The sequence below is a fragment of the Schistocerca piceifrons genome, chromosome 7 (assembly GCF_021461385.2).
Source record: "Schistocerca piceifrons isolate TAMUIC-IGC-003096 chromosome 7, iqSchPice1.1, whole genome shotgun sequence".
NCBI classification, from domain to species: domain Eukaryota; kingdom Metazoa; phylum Arthropoda; class Insecta; order Orthoptera; family Acrididae; genus Schistocerca; species Schistocerca piceifrons.
This window is the reverse complement of record NC_060144.1, coordinates 405,340,988-405,364,297: the sequence shown is the minus strand read 5'-3', so window position 1 is coordinate 405,364,297 and position 23,310 is coordinate 405,340,988. Positions and strand designations below refer to the sequence as shown.

The window sequence follows — 23,310 nt, the reverse complement described above, 5'->3', positions numbered from 1 at the left end:
AAAATACTAGCCTAAGCAGTTTGAAATAAAACTGAGAGCTAGTGCAATCTCTGTAAAGTTTGTTCACACTGTGATTTGCACGTAGACTTGTGCCCTGCACATGTAGCCGATGAGGTGTGGCACAATTTTTAAGTTTCTGCAGTATGTGCCTGCGACATGGATGCTAGAATTCCAAGAAATATTCCGTTCTGGCACATGTGCCTGTTATTTGTCACCCTCACCTCCACCCCCTTCCCGACATGTGCCATCAGTCGACAGGCAGACTCATAGTGCTACATCTGCTTGATCAGCTGCTCACAGTGATGAGCTGTGTAAATTTAGTAGCAATTTGTGAAGATGGACTGGACAAAAAATAATACCGTTAGACTAATTGGAGTATTTCATGAAAGTCGTTCATTATGGGATCATACATACACCGCTTATAAAAACTGCATCGCCGTGCATTTCTGCAATTTGCATCTTTATTCAGAATTTCAGGTAAAGAATTGAACAACAAAATTCACTACCTGAGGTCTCAATTTATCCATGAATGTAACAAACATTTCTCCTTGAAGACATCAAGATTGGGCAGACAAGAGCTGTACATATGGAAGTGGTTCCCTACATTTCGCTGGTCTCGGTGAAGAATGTAAACAAACCAACACTTTTGGTATTATTTCACTAATCTTGTATTTTTCCTATGCATGTACATTGAGTACGAATCTTCAGTAGCCAAAAAGCATAATGTAATGACAAGTTGTTCATCAGGGGTTATAGCTTCTCAAAAATTTGTATGCTTTAATGTGTAGTACTGAGCTGTCATATCTCATAATACTTCAAAGTTGATCATAGACATACAAACAAAATTTTTGAAACCCTTAATCCCTTGAACTTTTTAAGTCACTTGTCACTGAACAGTAAGCTCTGTGAATGCACCATTTACTGAGAAAGTTACACACCCGCCACCTACTTTCCTTTCTCCTATTATTCTCCCTTAAATTCGCATTGCTAGTGCAAGAAATAAAAGTCCTGTGTTGGACACTGTGTTCCGTGAAACTGGCTCACTACTTGGCACCAGTGAGAATGCTCACATTGACTACTTCTGTCAGGTACATGTCCCTGGACAAAATCACAGTGTACATATGCCGAGATACTTTTATCCGCTACTTGTGTCGGGTACGAATTTCTGCCACAAATGCAGCAGTGCGAATGTAGCTTAACAGAGAAAACTAATGGTTGGTGCTGCAAGCAGCTAAAAGTTACAATACTAGAATTACAAACTGCAGTGGAAACTAAAGTTTCCCAGAACATCTTCTTTAAGAAAAGAACATTTCAGTTGTTGGAAAGACATCAGTGATGGCTACTTTCGAAAATTACCAGTGATGGCTGAAATAGGTAATTTCATGTTGAAATTTTTGTGATATGGTTGGACGGTAAATTATTTTCACTTCATCTTTAAACCTGGCTATTACTTGGTCTATGTGGTTGCTTTGCACTCTGTGTCTTTTATTTTGTCGAGCAGAAATGAGAGTTCAGTTAATATTATATGTTACATTTCTTACCTGTATTTAACTGCTTGGTGACATAAAAAATATTGCAAATGTTAGTGCTTACAAATGTGTCCTCTGAAAAGATAGGCATGTGACTGCCACATATAGCTATATTGTTGCTGTATTTATGAGAACACAATGATGAAAGTGAACGTTATGCAGCTTTTGTTTGGTAGTGAGTGCAACCCCCCCTACACACACACACACACACACAAACACACATTCTCTCTCTCTCTCTCTCTCTCTCTCTCTCTCTCTCTCTCTCTCTCTCTCTCTCTCTCTCTCTCTCTAACACGGTATGAACTTTACAGGAAAATTTGTAGCAGTTTGAAGTTCAATGTTTGAACTACCTCAATAAACAAAATGTCTTTTAATTAATGTGTTAGTAATACCTACAATTACTTTGATTTATCAACAACTTCTTCCCAGGTTGCAGAGACAAGGCCAGCTCCTACTGGAAGGCCTTCCAAAGATCTTACTCATCGTAGACGGGCAGCGCGCTTCTTCCCTGTGGTGAAAGATGAGCACCTAGTTGATCCACTAACACCAAGGAAGAGGAAAACAAGACATGGTAGTAACCCTCCAGTTGAGCACCATGTGGGATGGATCATGGATGTGAGAGAGCATCGTCCCCGTACTACATCCATTGGGTAAGTTTTATGCATATTATTTTAGTTACTTGTCAGGACTATAGTTTTCTTAATAATCCTGAGCTAATGGCGAGTGTCAAAATGGGTATGGGGAGGGGGGATTAGTGAACAAAGGGTTGTCGTAGCGAGATTGTATGTTGCAGCCCCCAAATCATCCAAAAATATACGAAAAATATACCTATTCAAAAAAACATATAAAAATTCACTTGATTCTTTCCTGAGAGGAAGTCTCTGCTTCCAAATTAACAGTGTAAGTGTAGACCAGATGTGGCTTGAATTCAGAGAAATAGAATTGACAGCAATTGGGAGATCCGTACCATATAAATTAACAAAAGAGGGAGGCGATCCCCCTTGATGCACAAAACAGGTCAGAACACTGTTGCAGGAACAATGAAAAAAGCATGCCAAAATTTAAACAAACACAGCATCTCCAAGATTGGTGGTATTTTACCAAAGCTCAGAATTTAGTGTGACTTCAGTGTGAAATGATTATAATAGTTTGTGTGGAAATCCAAAGAGACTCTGGTCATAGGGAAGGTATGCTAGCGGCAAGACACGGTCAGTGTCTTCTCTGTGTGATAGCAGTGGAAATACTGTTGATGACAGTGCTACCAAAGCAGGGTTACTAAACACAGCCTTCCAAAATTCCTTCACAAAAAAAAAAAAAAATTGCAGTAAATATTCTAAATTTGAATCAAGAACAGTGCCAACATGAGTGACTTAGAAATAGATGTCTTCAGAGTAGTGAAGCAACTTAAATCACTTAATAAAAGTAAGTCTTATGATCCAGACTATTTACCAGTTAGGTTTCATTCAGAGTACACTGATTGAATAGCTCCATATTTGGCAATCACCTACAACCACTAGCTTCATGAAAGATCCGTACCCGAAGACTGGAAAGTTGCACATTTTACACCAATATTCAAGAAAGGTAGTAGGAGTAATTCACAAAATTACTGGCCCATATTGTTAACATCAATATGCAGCAGGATTTTGGAACATACATCGTGTTTTAACATTATGAATTACCTCGAAGAGAATGGTCTATTAATACACAGTCAACACAGATTTAGAAAACATGGTTCTTGTGAAACACAGCTCTTTACTCTCATGAAGTGATGAGAGCTATTGATGCAGGATTTCAAATTGATTCCATATTTCTACATTTCCAGAAGGTTTTTGACACTGTGCCACACGTGGCTTGTAGTGAAATTGCGTGCTGATGGAATATCGTCTGTTATGTGACTGAATTCATGATTTCCTGACGGAGAGGTCACAGTTCATAGTAATTGATGAAAAGTCATAGAGTAAAACAGGAGTGATGTCTGGCATTTCTCAAGGTAGTGTTATAGGCCCTCTGCTGTTCCTTACCTATATAAATGATTTAGGAGGCAATCTGAACACAGCTGTCTTAGGTTGTTTGCAGGTGATGCTGTCGTTTATCATCTAATAAACTCATCAAAAGATCAAAAAAAATGCAAAATGATTTAGAAAAGATATCTGTGACCCTAAATAATGAAGCGTGTGAGGTCATCCGCACGAGTGCTAAAAGGAATCCTTTAAACTTCGGTTACAATATAAATTGGTCAAAACTAAATTCTGTAAGTTCAACTAAACACCTAGGAATTACAGTTACAAACAACGTAAATTGAAAAGAGCAAATAGAAAATTTTGTGGAATGGCAAACCAAAGACTGCATTTTATTGGCATAAAACGTAGAAAGAAAATGCAACAGATCTACTAAAGAGTCTGCTACATTATGTTATATGTCCGCTTTTGGAGTACCTGCAGTGCAGTGTGGGACCTTTATGAGACAGGATTAATGGAGTACATCAAGAAAGTTCATAGAAGAGCAGTATGTTTTGTACTATCGAGAAATAGAGGACAGTGTGTCATGGACACAATATAGGATTTGGGGGTGGACATCAATAAAACAAAGGTGTTTTCCATTGTGGTGCAATCTTCTCACAAAATTTCAGTCACCAACTTTTTCTTCCAAATGTGAAAATATTTTGTTGATGCTGACCTAATTCCAAAACATCAATCCTGGCGACACATAGTGAAGTATTCTCCATCAAGCAGAAAGCTTCATTTGACCACCTTCTTACCTGCACACCGTTGTTCTAGCATCGTCATTCTTTGGCTGGTAGTTCTGCCTTTTTGGAGCAGTAATATCTCAAGTTTAAGGTTCTGGGCTAGACATGCCCAAATTGTGATATGACAAAACACAGTGCCAAGGTGTAACAAGGTTTAGGTTCCATCTTTGGTGTGCTCTGCTAAAGCAAATGAAGGACACTGAGTTGATAATTTGTGACTTACCATTCTTCTGTAATAATGCTGTGATTTTCTGAGGTTGGTTGTTGCAGATGTCCTCAGTCTGAGAACAATGTACCCACCATGTGCTTTACTCTTGTTAGATGTTTAACTTGCACACGAATCTTGTCACTCAGGGAGGTTCAGATTAATATATTTTTCTGCATTTTAGTGAATTGTATCTACATCTGCTGTGATGCATGCACATTTATGAAAAATTGAAACTATTGTGTTGGAAAGAAACTCAAAAGCATATATTTGCCTTTAATGGGGAAGTACATGCCTCATGGCTTGGCTCATTTTGAATTGCCACATGTTTTCCTTCCGTGCCTGTTGAGCTCCTGGTTGCCTCTGCTACTGCATGTGTATCCTGTCCAGAGGTGCTGGATAGTGCAATAGTCACTGGTTAATAGAAAAAGGTTAGAAAGGAAATAAATGACAAATTAAAATTGGTTTGGTCTATGGATAACACACTCCGCATGTAAGGAAGCATTGCAGGTTGAATTTTGGTTTTAACTTGTTACAAATCCCCAGAATGTGAAAATGTCCCTGCCATACCAACTCTCGTTTATGAGACACAGAGTTCAGATTTCTGTCAAGACATCAAAGTTATGGGGCTCTTCTAACTAGATTGTAGCCAGTTTTCTACCCAATCTGGTTCAAACTGATGATGTGCATATCAACAGTTTTTTTTTCTCGTTTCTTTCTCTCTCTCTCTCTCTCTCTCTCTCTCTCTCTCTCTCTCTCTCTCTCACACACACACACACACACACACACACACACACACACACACACACACACACACACACACAGTGGGCAGTATGAGGAAGAAATAGTAGTGCGAAAGTGTTATGCTAACATCATACAGAAATAGTGGAAGATATAGACAGAGAACAAATAGGGACAAATGATACAGTTAAAGAATAGAAAGGGGGGGGGGGAGAATAGAAAGAGACAGTTATACATCATGTTGTGAAGGGGAAAGGCTTAATGAGAAAATCTGTAAATGATGAGGTAAGATACAATTCTCAAATACGATATAGAATATGGGTACTTCTTGTCCAAAATATACTTTTCTGTCCTATCGCCCCCTGATAGTATATATGGTGAAAGTAGTTTAGAGGAAATGATTCAGTTGCCTTATGTGGTATAGCAACCTCTCAGGTATATTAAAGCATTCTATAAAGCAGACCCATTCACCACCTTGCTTGTGTGAACTGGTTCGCACTCTTGCCACAGCAGTGAGCAACAGGTCAAGGGGAGGGAGGGAGGAATTGGAACAAGGCTGCTCCATTGCAAGAAACTGCTGTCAGTCAGTCTGTTCTAAGGCTGCTAATTTTAGATATTTGGAGATGTCACTTCACAGTGGCTTATTAATGCCTTTGGTGGCAAATTTATTTCCTAAGACAGTCGCATTGATGAAAAACAACAATGAAATCAAACTCTCATTTCTTTTAATTGATGATGCAAAGAATGTGGGGCACGTAAGTATGAAATAAGATATTTTTTATGACTGAAGTAGTCTTATAGTAAATGTCGTTTTCAGGCAAGCAACATGTATTTTGGGACATTTTTGTTCACATGTTAAACATAAAAACCCTAGATTTAAATGAATTCTATTTATTCTGGTTTTTCCCTAAAGCATCAATGTCTGGTACTACTTTCTGAGCACTACTAATTCAAAGCTGAATTTCTGTTTTAAGCACTGTGTAATAAGTATATATAATTGCGTCTAACATGCCGTCATTCCTCTGAGGACAGTGCACTTTTTGCACTTCACTTGTGTTACATAATGACGTCCAAGCGCTCTCTTTGAAAGTGACAAATGAGAGCGAATGCTTATACTGACCTAGATGTCTCTTGACGATGCCTGCTGTAAAGCAAGCTAAGCAAATGAGTACTCCAAGATTGGTTAGTTTTTCTCATGTGTAAGTTTATCTTGAAGGCAAACATCATTGGTATTGTCATCAGAACACTACAAAGTTGATACTGCCAAATTAGTGTGAGTTGTGCATCTGTTTAGACGACGAGAGATTTATTTAACACATACATAATAAAACTGTATGAATATTTTGATATTTGCTGTATATACATACTAAAACAGATATAAACTTCTATCTCAGGATAAATTAAAAATAGTGATTTCATTACATATCTCTTATAAGCCTTTGTGTAGTTACTAGAGTAAGAGATGTATAGTGATGCACATGCTAGAGCTCACTTCTGTTACATGCATAAGTGAGTGTAGAACATGTGCAATATAAAAGATGAATGTTAACTAGTGCAGTGAAGAGCTTCGTCTTCCTTGCAGCAGGAATGTTCACACAGTAGTATTGTGTGTGTTTTATTTTGAAATTTCATGAGCAATACATACTGTATTTGTGTGGTCTCACATTTGTGTTTATGAGGAAGAAATTTAAAGAAATTTGTGAAAAGCAACTGAAAGAGCTTTGTGTGACATAGTTCTAAATAGCTTTATCATCTGTTTTCCAGTAAAGAGATTTAATTTTGTACTCAGTGGTTGGCAGTATGGTTAAAAAAAATGCAAGTGGCTGTTGTTGTTGTTTACTGTAGCACAACTGCCCAATACTTATCCACAGTTGTTTTATAAGAGTTACATTGTCTGCTGGAGTCTGTTATGAAATATAAAGATCCTACTATATTTTATCAGAATAACAAATTCACACAGCTATCCTGCCGTTGGATAAGCAGCTGAGCAGCAAGTCGTATACTCCTAGCTCACTCATTTGTTACATAGTTTAATTCTTAATTTCTTTTCGTGTTTTTGGTTCTTGCATTGTTTAATTCATAAATTTCGAGCGTATTATAGTATTTGAGAGTTGTAGCATCGCGTTTTAGTACCTGAATAGTGTAAATTCGCGTAGTCGTTTGTCTACTGTTTTGTTTTGAACGGCCAGTGTCGGTTGGTCGCAGTCAGTGTGCTCCCTGCCGCCGTTGGATAAGCAGCTGAGCAGCAAGTCGTATACTCCTAGCTCACTCACTTGTTACATAGTTTAATTCTTAATTTCTTTGCCTGTTTTTGGTACTTGCATTGTTTAATTCATAAATTTCGGGCGTATTATAGTATTTGAGAGTGTAGCATCGCGTTTTAGTACCTGAATAGTGTAATTTCGCTTAGTCTCATTCCGCCGCCGAGCAGTGTCAGCAGTGCGCAAGTAGCAGCATTACTGCATTTACTAGGCAATCTTGTATTTTAATAACCGTTTAAATTTTGTCGATTTGTTTGCGCTCTCTGTAGATTAGTTCAGACGTTCTTAGCAAAACAGTTTTTAGCATGGATAGGGACTGCAACTGCTGTGTTCGGATGCAGGCTGAGTTGGCATCCCTTCGCTCCCAGCTTCAGGCAGTGTTGGCTTCGGTCACACAGCTTGAGGCTGTTGCCAATGGGCATCACTGTGGGGGTCGGGATGGGGGTTTGTCGGGGACGGCCAGCTCGTCCCACGCATCCCCTGATCGGACTACGACTGTGGTTGCCCGGGATACTGCCCGCGTTGAGGCTGATCCCTCACCTGTGGTAGAGTGGGAGGTCGTTTCAAGGTGTGGCAGGGGGCGAAAGACATTCCGGAGGGCTGAACGGAAAGCCTCTCCAGTTTGTCTGACGAACCGGTTTCAGGCTCTGTCTCAGGCTGATACTGATCTTCGGCCTGACATGGCTGCTTGTCCTGTTCCAGAGGTTGCCCCTCAGTCTGCAAGATCCGGGCAGTCGCAGAGGGTGGGCTTACTGGTAGTTGGGAGCTCCAACGTCAGGCGCGTAATGGGGCCCCTTAGGGAAATGGCAGCAAGAGAGGGGAAGAAAACCAATGTGCACTCCGTGTGCATACCGGGGGGAGTCATTCCAGATGTGGAAAGGGTCCTTCCGGATGCCATGAAGGGTACAGGGTGCACCCATCTGCAGGTGGTCGCTCATGTCGGCACCAATGATGTGTGTCGCTATGGATCGGAGGAAATCCTCTCTGGCTTCCGGCGGCTATCTGATTTGGTGAAGACTGCCAGTCTCGCTAGCGGGATGAAAGCAGAGCTCACCATCTGCAGCATCGTCGACAGGACTGACTGCGGACCTTTGGTACAGAGCCGAGTGGAGGGTCTGAATCAGAGGCTGAGACGGTTCTGCGACCGTGTGGGCTGCAGATTCCTCGACTTGCGCCATAGGGTGGTGGGGTTTCGGGTTCCGCTGGATAGGTCAGGAGTCCACTACACGCAACAAGCGGCTACACGGGTAGCAGGGGTTGTGTGGCGTGGGCTGGGCGGTTTTTTAGGTTAGATGGCCTTGGGCAAGTACAGAAAGGGCAACAGCCTCAACGGGTGCGGGGCAAAGTCAGGACATGCGGGGACCAAGCAGCAATCGGTATTGTAATTGTCAACTGTCGAAGCTGCGTTGGTAAAGTACCGGAACTTCAAGCGCTGATAGAAAGCACCGAAGCTGAAATCGTTATAGGTACAGAAAGCTGGCTTAAGCCAGAGATAAATTCTGCCGAAATTTTTACAAAGGTACAGACGGTGTTTAGAAAGGATAGATTGCATGCAACCGGTGGTGGAGTGTTCATCGCTGTTAGTAGTAGTTTATCCTGTAGTGAAGTAGAAGTGGATAGTTCCTGTGAATTATTATGGGTGGAGGTTACACTCAACAACCGAACTAGGTTAATAATTGGCTCCTTTTACCGACCTCCCGACTCAGCAGCATTAGTGGCAGAACAACTGAGAGAAAATTTGGAATACATTTCACATAAATTTTCTCAGCATGTTATAGTCTTAGGTGGAGATTTCAATTTACCAGATATAGACTGGGACACTCAGATGTTTAGGACGGGTGGTAGGGACAGAGCATCGAGTGACATTATACTGAGTGCACTATCCGAAAATTACCTCGAGCAATTAAACAGAGAACCGACTCGTGGAGATAACATATTGGACCTACTGATAACAAACAGACCCGAACTTTTCGAATCTGTATGTACAGAACAGGGAATCAGTGATCATAAGGCCGTTGCAGCATCCCTGAATATGGAAGTTAATAGGAATATAAAAAAAGGGAGGAAGGTTTATCTGTTTAGCAAGAGTAATAGAAGGCAGATTTCAGACTACCTAACAGATCAAAACGAAAATTTCTGTTCCGACACTGACAATGTTGAGTGTTTATGGAAAAAGTTCAAGGCAATCGTAAAATGCGTTTTAGACAGGTACGTGCCGAGTAAAACTGTGAGGGACGGGAAAAACCCACCGTGGTACAACAACAAAGTTAGGAAACTACTGCGAAAGCAAAGAGAGCTCCACTCCAAGTTTAAACGCAGCCAAAACCTCTCAGACAAACAGAAGCTAAACGATGTCAAAGTTAGCGTAAGGAGGGCTATGCGTGAAGCGTTCATTGAATTCGAAAGTAAAATTCTATGTACCGACTTGACAGAAAATCCTAGGAAGTTCTGGTCTTACGTTAAATCAGTAAGTGGCTCGAAACAGCATATCCAGACACTACGGGATGATGATGGCATTGAAACAGAGGATGACACGCGTAAAGCTGAAATACTAAACACCTTTTTCCAAAGCTGTTTCACAGAGGAAGACCGCACTGCAGTTCCTTCTCTAAATCCTCGCACAAACGAAAAAATGGCTGACATCGAAATAAGTGTCCAAGGAATAGAAAAGCAACTGGAATCACTCAATAGAGGAAAGTCCACTGGACCTGACGGGATACCAATTCGATTCTACACAGAGTACGCGAAAGAACTTGCCCCCCTTCTAACAGCCGTGTACCGCAAGTCTCTAGAGGAACGGAGGGTTCCAAATGATTGGAAAAGAGCACAGATAGTCCCAGTCTTCAAGAAGGGTCGTCGAGCAGATGCGCAAAACTATAGACCTATATCTCTTACGTCGATCTCTTGTAGAATTTTAGAACATGTTTTTTGCTCGCGTATCATGTCATTTCTGGAAACCCAGAATCTACTATGTAGTAATCAACATGGATTCCGGAAACAGCGATCGTGTGAGACCCAACTCGCCTCATTTGTTCATGAGACCCAGAAAATATTAGATACAGGCTCCCAGGTAGATGCTATTTTTCTTGATTTCCGGAAGGCGTTCGATACAGTTCCGCACTGTCGCCTGATAAGCAAAGTAAGAGCCTACGGAATATCAGACCAGCTGTGTGGCTGGATTGAGGAGTTTTTGGCAAACAGAACACAGCATGTTGTTATCAATGGAGAGACGTCTACAGACGTTAAAGTAACCTCTGGCGTGCCACAGGGGAGTGTTATGGGACCATTGCTTTTCACAATATATATAAATGACTTAGTAGATAGTGTCGGAAGTTCCATGCGGCTTTTCGCGGATGATGCTGTAGTATACAGAGAAGTTGCTGCATTAGAAAATTGTAGCGAAATACAGGAAGATCTGCAGCGGATAGGCACTTGGTGCAGTGAGTGGCAACTGACCCTGAACATAGACAAATGTAATGTATTGCGAATACATAGAAAGAAGGATCCTTTATTGTATGATTATATGATAGCGGAACAAACACTGGTAGCAGTTACTTCTGTAAAATATCTGGGAGTATGCGTACGGAACGATTTGAAGTGGAATGATCATATAAAACTAATTGTTGGTAAGGCGGGTACCAGGTTGAGATTCATTGGGAGAGTGCTTAGAAAATGTAGTCCATCAACAAAGGAGGTGGCTTACAAAACACTCGTTCGACCTATACTTGAGTATTGCTCATCAGTGTGGGATCCGTACCAGGTCGGGTTGACGGAGGAGATAGAGAAGATCCAAAGAAGAGCGGCGCGTTTCGTCACTGGGTTATTTGGTAACCGTGATAGCGTTACGGAGATGTTTAATAAACTCAAGTGGCAGACTCTGCAAGAGAGGCGCTCTGCATCGCGGTGTAGCTTGGTCGCCAGGTTTCGAGAGGGTGCGTTTCTGGATGAGGTATCGAATATATTGCTTCCCCCTACTTATACTTCCCGAGGAGATCACGAATGTAAAATTAGAGAGATTAGAGCGCGCACGGAGGCTTTCAGACAGTCGTTCTTCCCGCGAAGCATACGCGACTGGAACAGGAAAGGGAGGTAATGACAGTGGCACGTAAAGTGCCCTCCGCCACACACCGTTGGGTGGCTTGCGGAGTATCAATGTAGATGTAGATGTAGAATGTTTCTTTACTGGATACTTTCAAATGTTGAGTTTTTGTTATGCAGTGTTGAACTCACGTTGCAGGATAGTAATATACTTACCACTTTTGCTGTTAGCTTCAGGCAAAATGGTACATAAATTAAACATGTCAAAAGGCAAGCAACCAACCATAACAATAAAGATAACAGGTGTAGGCAGATGTTTGCAACTGAAATTGGTTACCTAAGCAAAACAAAAAGGCTGGGACATGAGAATGGAGAGGAGATGACAGGACAGAGAGGTGGAAACTGTTAGGTGGAGGATGTGGGGACAGTATGTTACTTAGGTTGGGCTGGCATAATTTGGGAGCAGAAGAGAGTGTGTTTTAGAGATTACTCCCATTTGTGCTGTTCAGAAAAGGTAGTGTTGGAGGGGAGGATCCAGATGACTAAGGCAGTGAAGCAGTGATTGAAATCAGGTATGTTACGCTCAGCTGCATGTTGTGCCACAGGGTGCTCTTGGCCATGGCATGGCGGTAGCCATTCATCCTGGTGGACAGCCAATATAAGAAGCTGTGCAATGGTTGCAGCAGAGTTGGTAAATGACATGGCTGCTTTAACAGGTGGCCTGGCCCCTGATGGGGTGGGATAAATCTGTAACATGACTGGAATGGGAACTGCTGGGCAGGTGGATTGGGCATGTCTTGCACCTGGATCTTTCACTGGTATATGATCCTTGTGGCAAAGGGTTGGAATTGGGAATGGCATAGGGATGGACAAAGATGTTTGTGGACAGTGGGTGGGCGAAGGAGTACCACTTAAGGAGGGGTGGGAAGGATCTCCAGTAAGAGGTCCCTCATTTCAGGGCACGATGATATGTAATCAAAGCCCTGACAAAGAATGTGGTTCAGTTGTTCCAGTCTGGGGTGGTACTAGTTAACAAAGAGGGCACTCCTTTGTGGCCATTTCTTGCGAATGGTAGGAGGGTTGGGGGTGTGAGGGGAAATGACACAGGAGATCTGTTTACAGATGAGGTCTGGGTTTAGTGCCTGTCCGTGATGGCCTTGGTGAGACCCTCGGCATACTGAACAAGGGAGTTCTTGTCACTGTAGATGCGTCATCCCCAGGTGACTAGGCTGTATGGGAGGAATTTTTTGGTGTGAAAGGGATGACGGCTGTTGAAATGCAGGTAGTGTTGTTGGTTGGTGGGTTTAATGTGGCTGGAGGTGCAGATGGAGCCATCGCAGAGGGGATGGTGAACGTCTAGGAAGGTGACACACTGGGGTGAGGAGGACCACCAGGTGAAGCTGATGGGAGAGAAAGTGTTGAGGTTGTTAAGGAATAAAGGTAGTGTGTCTTGGCCCCGAGTCCAGATCGTGAAGATATCATCAATGAAGTTAAACCTGACTAGGGGTTTGGCATTTTGGGAGGCTGGGAAGGTCTCCTCTAGACGGCCCATAAACAGGTTCACATAGGAGAGTGCCATGTGGGTCCCTATGGCTGTGGCACAGATTTGCTTGTATACTTTCACTTCAAAGAAGAAGTGGTTGTGGGCTAGGATAAAGTTGTAAGGTTTATGAGGAATGAGGTAGTGAGTTTGGAGTGAAGGACGTTGGGGAAGTAATGTTCATTGTTGTTGTTGTACAGGGTGGTAGTGTCAACAGTGACAAGTAGGGATCCATGAGGTAAAGGGATGGGAATGGTGGTGAGTCAGTGAAGGAAGTGATCGGTATCTTGAATGTGAAGGAAGTGGTTGGTATCTTGAATGTGGGTGGCTAGATTAAAGGCAGTTGGTTGGAGGTATTGGTCAGTGAGGGCCGAAATTCTTTCAGTGGGGCCGCAATGGCGTGTCTCCTTTCATTGGGGCCGCAATTCTTTCAGTGGGACCGCAATGGCGTGTCTACTTTCATTGGGGCCGCAATTCTTTCAGTGGGACCGCAATGGCGTGTCTACTTTCATTGGGGCCGCAATTCTTTCAGTGGGACCGCAATGGCGTGTCTACTTTCATTGGGGCCGCAGTGGCATGTCTACTTTCACTGGGGCCGCATGCGGCGTGTCTACTTTCACTGGGGCCGCATGCGGCGTGTCTACTTTCACTGGGGCCGCATGCGGCGTGTCTACTTTCACTGGGGCCGCATGCGGCGTGTCTACTTTCACTGGGGCCGCATGCGGCGTGTCTACTTTCACTGGGGCCGCATGCGGCGTGTCTACTTTCACTGGGGCCGCATGCGGCGTGTCTACTTTCACTGGGGCCGCATGCGGCGTGTCTACTTTCAGTGGGACCACAATGGGGTGTCTAGAATTCTTGGGTTTGTGGATTTTGGGGATCATGTAGAAGGTAGGTGTGTGGGGTGTCATAACAGTGAGGAGAGAAATGAGCTGTGCAGATAGGAGTTAGCCTTAGAACGCATTCTCTGCTCTCATAATTATCCCTGCCTCAACCTATGCTAACATATTTGTCCTTACCCCCTGTCCTATCACTTCCTCCTCATTCTCATGTCCCAGCCTATTTGTTTGCCACCCTCTGCCAATGCACCCTCAAATCTTTCCCTGGACCTCTCCTTGTTGCTCCTTTTGTTTCCCCCACTTCTGTGCCACACAACCTTCTGATGCTGTGCATGTTGACATTCTAGTCCCTCCACACTCCACCAAACACCATTCCTCTGCCCCCCTCCCCCCCTCCCACGCCCCGTGCCACCCCCTCCCATACAATGCTGTCATCCCACATGATAGTTGCATTCTGGCCTGTACTGGCAAAGTTGACAGTCAGGCATGTGTCAGTTGTGATTCCTCGTGTGTATGAATGGTGTGTGTTTCTCTTTTGTTGATGAAGGCTGCGGCCATAAGCTTTGTGTAAGTGCCTTTTAATTGTGCCTGCCTCCAATTTAACATGTCTTCTTTATGGTAAGTAGCAATCTCTTTTCCTACATTGTTGATTCCAGGATTTGTGGGAATTGAAAATTTGTAAGTCTCTCACTCCTCATTTAATGTTTGTGTGACAACCATCTTAAGACTACTATAGTACCATCTTTTTATAGTTGAGCTGCTGAATTCAAAGACATGTAGTAAGTGCGACAGATGGCTGTGGTGGGTTCTTAAAATCACTGAAGCAATTTCTGTATGTTTGTTGGTGGTTTCCAGAGTTATTAAGAATAAAATCCAATGTCAAATCTCTGGGATGCTTTATACACCACAGGAACATTATTTTGACTTGAAATGATGGGGCTCTGTTTGGGTGGTTTTTTGTGGAATGACAGTAGGCTATGGTTTATTAACAACTGGTTCCCAGCTGAGGAACACTTTGAAGATTATCCATGATAGCAGAAAACTTTTCAGTTAACTTTCTTTTGCTATTAAAAACAAGGGGAAGGTTCCTCAATTTGTATCAAAACAGTGTGTGGCCAGCTTTTTGACATTTTTGTGGATAAGCAAACTAGGGAGCTCTTATTGTGGAATCAGCTTGTATGGCTGTATTTGTAGGAAAACAAATCCTCTACACTGTCACTTCAAGTAGCCGAGGGACGGACACACACACACACACACACACACACACACACACACACACACACACACACACACACAAGCAACCATACATCATGATTGGAGAAACATCACGTGCGGTTGCAGGCACTGGTCTCGTGTGTGTGTGTGTGTGTGTGTGTGTGTGTGTGTGTGTGTGTGTGTGTGTGTGTGTGTTTCATCTACTTCAGTAGAAAGCCTTTTGGCTGAAAGCATACTTGTTTAGTGGTCTCTTTATTGTGCCTGTCTGTGACTCAACATATCCACTATATGGTGAGGAGCAATCTATCCTTTTCATAATATTGTCTTCATTCTACCCTGGATTTTCCATTAGAAAAATTAGGTGTAATAGTTTTGGTGTATTGTTTGTGTAAATTATTTTCTTAGAGTGGTGTGTTGCATTTCTGGTATTTTGTGATTTGCAAATAAAAATGGTCATTATGAAATTCTGTTTTATAGAAGCAGTACAGGAACAAGCCCAAGTGAGGGTTTTCTTTCTGGTGGTACTCCTACTTCTTTGCCAGCCTTCCAACATCCTTCACACTCACTCCTCAAGGAAAATAATTTCACCCAAGAAGTTTATCACAAGTACCACTCAAGGTGCTTGAAAGGTAAGTAATTCATTACCTTCTTTCCACAGTGTGATATGTTTGGCCCAAAATTTATATTTCTTACAGTACTAGTAATTGTGTGTGTGAATTTGTATCATTCAACCATTCAACAGTGTGCATACTAATCAGTTGTTTTTTTATGGTAAGAGAGGAACAGGTTAGGAATTGGACAGTCACAAGAAATGAACACATTATTCCGGTTTTGGTCATTTTTCTTGCGGGAAAACTTCAATCGCAACATGTACAAGGAGTTCCGTTCATTGGCTGTTGAGGATGCTCATGAAGGCTACAGGTAAGTGCATGTTATAATGTTAGACAAATAATAGTGATATATGAAATGTTTGTGTTTGGGTTTTACAATTGGTATTAACAAGTTCGCAGTAAGTGTGAAGTTTATTATTTGAAATACACAGTAGTCCATAAATTGGTAACGCTGTTAATGCCATTGCCATGCAAGTGTAATAGATATATAGAAAACTCATCTGGAATTTAAAAAAAAAAAAGGGGGGGGGGAATCCGAATAGCTAAGAATGTGGCTCAGCAAGGACAAAATTCTCAATTTCATTGTTTAGTCAGTTATGTATTATACATCCTGTCATGTTAGCCAGATGTGGAGACGTTTTTCCCTGCTGTAGGTTTTCAGTGTAATTTGCTTCAGACACTTCTTGTCCCGCCCGACCTCCCACCCATCCCGCCTGGCCTCCGAGCTTTCCACCCCAACCCACTGCTCATTTCTTTTTTCAGGTAATGTAAGGTTTTCAAAAAACGAAAACATCAGCTTGCTGATGTTAAGTGTGAATTTGCTATGCCATAGCTTCCACTTTACATTTTGTATTTCTAAAGCAAAATATGATCACTTGTTACATACTTGTAGCCGTGATGACTCGTCACGCATCAAATCAGGTAATTTGACAGAAATTGATCATGATGATTAACACTAATCAGTTGGTCTTAAATTTAGTTGAACAAAGCTTATGTATTAACTATGTTATATCCCTGAAGTAAATCGTCTTGTTTTTCAGATATGGATTGGAGTGTCTCTTCAGGTACTATAGTTATGGCCTTGAAAAAAAATTTAGACCAGATGTATATCAAGACTTTCAAGAGGAAACGATTGCAGACTATGAATCAGGTTGGTATTCTTCATGTAATATGACGTACTGAAAAGGTCTTTCTGTCAGTTTTTTACAAGATCTGTAAATTTTCTAAGTAGTATACATGCATGGCATAGTACTCGGAAGTTACGCTTTATTTGTGAAGTAAAGGACTAGAAGAGATTCACAATAACTCCTGTCTGTTGTAAGAGGTACACTGACACTTGATTGTTTTCTCTACATATTGACAACTTTGCTGTTATCAGCACAACTTCAGCAATAGCTCCGCTTGCAAAACACCCTCAGCTTTTTCAGCTTAAATAATTATGCCCCATTTATGGATGGAGCTCCATAATCTTCCTAATTTTACAACAGTGCAAACTACCTGAGGAAGGATGCCTTACCTTTTGTGTGCTTGATGATTCCATGCAACCCCCAACTTACGTGAAGATGTGTGTATGCTCCTGTGCTCCTGACATCAAACGCAGTAACCATTCTATCCTAGGGAAAGGTGAGGGGGTTGAAAAATGTTCATGTAAAATTTCATGACCCATTGTTATTGTAAAGATTGCGCTACTGACATCTGAAGAGCCTGTATCCTATATATGCTAAGGATTAGGACCTAGGAGCATGTCCATCCAGTCAGTGACTTCATGCAGTGATTGCTATGCCAGGTAACGGTTCCAAAGATGAGGTGATAGCTGTCTCCAGTCATAGTGAGTGGCATCAGGGCAGTTGATCCACAATGAAATACATCACCCTCCCAAACCAATGGCTGTGCTGTAATTCGGAACTACCTGATGTTGAGCTTATGGACATTAGTGTAGTACCATACTCATAGGTGACAGCCGAATTACTAATAAAGTATTTCAGAAAAGGCTTGCTTACACATCATCAGCATAGAAAAGGTACTACATTTGATATGTGATTGGAGGCTCTGTGCAGGAATCCCCAGTTCACTATTTCTTGACCACAAAGTCCACCCTGGGTTCTCCCTGTGGTGTGTAACTCACTTTGTGACACAGTTAATGATTTGCTCTGTGGCCTTAAGGAAAGCAGCCCCCATTGTCCTTTGATGCCTGTTTATCTTGGCTCTCCACATATACCTCAACTGTGTAGCTATGTACTCTGATGGGTCCAGAGTTAATTAACCTTTGGGTTATGTTTACCATAAGTGCAAGGTCCACGAGTGACACACACCTGTGAATGCGTGCAGCATTACTCGCTTCAGAGTTGTTAGCAATGTCTAGAGACATTGGAACTCGAAAACTGTTAACTTTTGCTGTTATTCTTTCATCTGCCTGAAGTGATAGATCATTGCTATTATTGTAATATTTTGGTCTTTTTAATATTAAATACTTCTTATTTGACTTACAAAATAGTGGGCTTCGACATCACATGTATATCACAAAATAGTGGGATTCGCATCACATGTATATCGATACCAAGAAAAGAACTCGCTGACAAATTGGCTGAGAAAACAGTTACTGGAGGAATAGTCGAACTTAACAGACATTAACCTATGATCACACCCAAATTTTAGCTGCCTCTGATGGGGGAATGTTAAACTCCACAATACCCAACAAACGGGCTGATTTATTGGAGCACAATATTTCCTCTGAAGATGACATTTTCTGTGGAAGTTCACGGAGTGTTAATGCACTTGTCAAAATTATAAGCAAGCATTTGGGAACAGAGGCTCTTGCTGCAATGGAAGTAGAACACCTATCTTGATTAAAACCCTTGGGTTTCATAGTTTCTCTAGGTTTGTGCATTAATAGCAGCATGCCTGTACTGTCAAGACTATTGCCACAAATTGCAGACTATTTGAATGACGAATTCCCACTACAAACTGACATCTGCAGTTCTTGCTGATTTCAAGATACAAGTTCTAACAAATCTGCCGTGCATGGCATCTGATTAGCCACTGCAGTTATTGGCCCATAGCCACATTTGTCATAAACTGTACATACCATTTATAAGAGTAGAGGAGATGATGCAACTTTCAGAAATTAAAAGGCATCATTTTATACTGTTAATTTACTGATGATGTGTAACTTTGATGCAGTGCTCTTGAATTCTGGAAATTAGAAGAATAATAATTATTAATGATTTCAGACTCTCCGTTGTAATTATTATGTTACTGTTGTTTTTATTTATTTCGATCATTTAGGAACTACCAAAAAAAAAGTGCAACCGTTATGACAGTTGTCAGTTTTCTTTATTTTTTTTTATTTTTTTCCACTGATGCCAAATGTGCTGCTTTCTCTAGTCTCACTGATATTTAAATCTGTTCATATGTCTTACCATTCAGCTACGTTGTATTGTCAATGATATTTGATATTACTGTCTTCCTTTTTTAAAAAGCCAGTTCGTTCTGATACTTCTTTCAGTGTGTGAATTTGTTCTGTTCCTGTTTAAAAGTCATCTGTCAATATAGCTACATCATTTGGAGAAACTAAGCAGTCTGTTTTCACACGTTATTTTTAATCCCGATCTCTGTTTCATCAGATTTAAAAGTTATTCCTTGTGCCACTATTAAAAATTTTTTCTGATATGCAGTTGAACAAGTCTCAATAAAAATCATGTCTTCTTTCTCCAGTTTTGATGTTTATTATTATTATTATTATTGGTATTTGTGTGTTTTGGGTGAAATACTGTAGGAAATATTCTTGGTTGAAATAACTGCCTATTATCAATAGTTCATTGCACCAGTTCACACACATTTTCCACTTGAGGATAATATCATGTTGCAACTAAATCAAACGATGTAATATACTTGTGAATAGTTTTAACAAGTCGTCTGCAACATTGTGTTGCTATCAGTGACTTGTATTGAGATTATGTCAAAATACGCATTACTTATATTTATAAGAGAATGTAAAGTATACTATGAAAATAAAATGTTACTGAGCTTGTTAATATTAATGTCAGTACAGCTGCCCTACATGCTGAGCTTTAAAGGTTCCTTGCTCTAGGTCATAAGAAGCAATGTTGTCACCTTGCAAATATAAGTTTGATGGACAAATGTAAAGAGAAGGCTGTGCTCAACTTTCCTATAAGGGCATTTCACTCAAACTGGATTATGATTTAGATTTTATAATACTGTTGCATGTTGCAGTTTATCTTGTGTGTGGTAGCTGCGTTCCGACTGTCTGTGAAGGGGTTTACATATGTCTCTAATTGCACAATACATTTCATAGTAACAAGTGATAGCCAAAGGTACAATGTCAGCTGCACCTTCTCTCTTTTAGTCTTGTCTCTTAATGAGCCATTCCTCACTGAAAAAAAGGGCTTTCATGGCCTTAATATTGTTCTTGAGGGAAGAGGAAGTTACTCAATGTCTCAAAAGGTCAGGGTGTGATATGGTATTCACAAATGAGTGCGCCGTGGTAGTATATAGTATGGTGTTGCAAAGTAGGAGAATCCAGTGGGTGTATGAAAACTTGACTAGCTAGGCTATAGCTCAAATGAAATTACTTCACAGTTGACTGTTAACATTCTCTGCATGTTACCCGGAACTGCTCTCTGCATACAACTACGGAACTGACAACATTGCAAGCAAACATGGCACTTGAGAAAGAACTAAGATTGGCTGCTGTTTGGTCCATGCCACTTTGTTTACTGAAACTACAATCATATCTATTTTAATCAGTGTTTATGCTATTGATGTGGTGGGAATGTTACAACAGTCTTTTGAAACTCCAACTATTTTTGCCAGGTAAGCAGATAGTGTTTTTCAGAGCAACATATTCCAGGGGCTCAACATGCTGGATCTTCTATGGGTTTTGAATGGTTCACTAGATTAGCATATTCATAAGCACTACTCATGGGTAAGTCTGGAGAGAGTAATCTGTTCTTAGCAACTTTCTGTATACAGTATGCGGATGTTTAATAATGACCTTTGTACAAGGTATTAAGTGGGGAGAAAATACAAGTGCTGTAACCCTTGTCAGGGTCCAAAACATGGGTGTTAAAAGCAAGCTCTTGTCAGTGATGTAGTCCACAACATATTTTTAGTTCATACACATTAACTGAATTTGGACACCGAATGAATGAACTGCTGTTTATGGCCAGTTTCAGTCTCATCTACTTAAATTATCCACATATAAACAGCTAGCCACATACTCCACTGACATTCTGCAATATTGTGACACCAAAGTTCACAAATTGGACATATTGTCACAGTAAACATTATTGAAATTTGGCACAGTCCATGGTACTAATTACATTATCCTGTATTTTTGGGAATAAATGTTGCTCCCTTCAAACTCAATGCAGACTAACCTAAAATAGCTTCTAGCAAGCCTCTTTTATAAGAAGACAGTAATTAGGACTGAATTTACCTACTGTTGTTTGCTGGATTTTCATAAATTACAGTTAAAGATTTGTGTTTCTGACTAACTGAACAGTGGAAGAAGATTTGTTTGAATGGGAACTTTCAGATAACAATAATATGGCTAGTTTGCCTGCATATGGAATTTTGTTTCAGTAACAATGTTTTAACCAAGGATGCAAATCTTGCTATTATATTTTCATCATTGGTTATAAGAATACTTGACTCCTTTATATATCATTTTGATCTAGTTTATCAGGAAGTTGATAGGTATATATTTACAATGGCAATGAAATCTGAAATTGCTGATGTTTTGTAATTAGCATGGTTTTTAGCCAAACTAACAATACGGATGGATTCTAAATAACCAAAAGGAGGTAGTAGATCATAAAGTTAAGTTGGCTAAGCCCTGAGTCAGTATTTTAGAATTTAGATACTGTGCAGGTCATATGAATGATGTATGGAAGATATTTGCAAAATAAATAATTTTTGGGGGAGGGTAGAGGGAAGAAATACATAACAGATGGCCAGGATCCGCCTGCTTTCTTACACAGTGACATGCTGCCACATGTTGATTTAATTACTGCGCTACCAAGGCATTACACAGGCCACTCTAGTTCCTTTGTTTTCCATTCTTTACTTTGCCACATTACATGTCTTTTGCAGCTGTACATAGTTGACTTAGAGCTGTCAATGTCCCTTCTATGGGAATCGTATTTGTCTGGTACCAGGTCATGTGCAACAGTGGAGACCTGTAACTTTCAGGAAGACAACACCACTTCTTCATTACAAAATTGAGAATTTGTTGAACGTATTTCATATTCAGCATGACGTCCAATTGCTGATGTCCCACTCCATCCTAGTAAGCGTTGTCAAAGATGTTTAAGTACACATGCAGAACTTCCTCCACCAATTATCTATGAACTGTGGGCAACTGTAGAAGCAGCAGAGAACAGCCTGCCAGAGTTGCCACAATCACCAGAACGAAAACAGGTGCTATGCATTACAAGAGAAGTATGTAATTCAGTTGCTCATAAGTGTAAAAATAAAACCTAGGTACATAGCAATATTACCATCAGGATAATATTGTACATGATTGTTTGAATGCAGTTCATTTTATTAGTTGAGTACATAGTTCAGTTTGCGGCTGCAATTTGGTATATGCAAGTGATCAATAGCTTTTTTTTTTCCAGGAGAGGAGCAGTGACATTTGTACTGCGTAAAAAGTATTCATACACAGGAAACAGAAATGTGGGAATTTTTTCAGGCGTGTATTTTTTGAGTGTTTTTAAAGATACTGGCTTACCTTGGTTCAGCAAAATATTGTACTTCTAGGAACACTCAAAATAACTTCATTATTGTCAGTGAATTGTGTTTAAACATGAAATATCCCTGCTGTGCAATTGTTTATTATTCTTAACTTTGTATGTTGCATGACAAGCAACAGTTTTAGATGTTGTCTTTGCTGTGGGAAGAATGATGAGAAATATCATCAGACATTAAGGTATCTTTGTTGATCCAAAGATTAATGATTATTATTGTGTGTGGTAAATAATCTATACTATCTTTCATTTTAAGTTATTTTTTTTATATGTAAGAGACAAATGTTAGTCTGGCTACCTTTTCTCTGCACAACCTGCTTGCTGAGATCTGTATATGCCTGTTTCATGTTTGTGTATGCATCTAGGAAGTACACGCATCAAAAAAAGTTTTGCATCACCTCTATTCCAAGAGTTCAGGAATGTGTACAGAAAATTGGAATCATTCATTTCCGTCCTTTTTATTGCTCATGAAAACCACACATCGCATGTTGCACCACAATACCTTCAGAAGTGGTGGTACAGATTGCTGAATACCCAGTATCACCTCCCCTTGCATTGATGCATGCCTGTATTTGTCATGACATACTATCCACAAGTTCATCAAGAAACTGGTGGTCCAGATTGTCCCACTCCTCATTGGCAATTCGGTGTAGATCCCTCAGAATGGTTGGTGGGTCACGTCGTCCATAAACAGCCCTTTTCAACCTATCCCAGGCATGTTTGATAGGGTTCGTGTCTGGAGAACATGCTGGCCACTATACTATGCTGATCCTGAAGGAAGTCATTCACAAGATGTGCACAATAGGGGCACGAAT

General features: G+C 40.8%; 1 protein-coding gene across 5 annotated transcripts in view; it reads left to right on the top strand.

Moving 5' to 3' along the window:
- The window catches only part of LOC124805073 (la-related protein 1), a 148,480-nt gene that overhangs the window by 115,168 nt on the left and 10,002 nt on the right, over nt 1–23,310 (top strand). For all 5 annotated transcript variants that reach the window (XM_047265502.1, XM_047265500.1, XM_047265504.1 and 2 more), the window contains 4 exons: nt 1,959–2,179; nt 15,592–15,743; nt 15,891–16,035; nt 16,766–16,875. In XM_047265502.1, the coding sequence (XP_047121458.1) occupies nt 1,959–2,179; nt 15,592–15,743; nt 15,891–16,035; nt 16,766–16,875 (628 nt within the window). The remainder of the gene's footprint in view (nt 1–1,958; nt 2,180–15,591; nt 15,744–15,890; nt 16,036–16,765; nt 16,876–23,310) is intronic.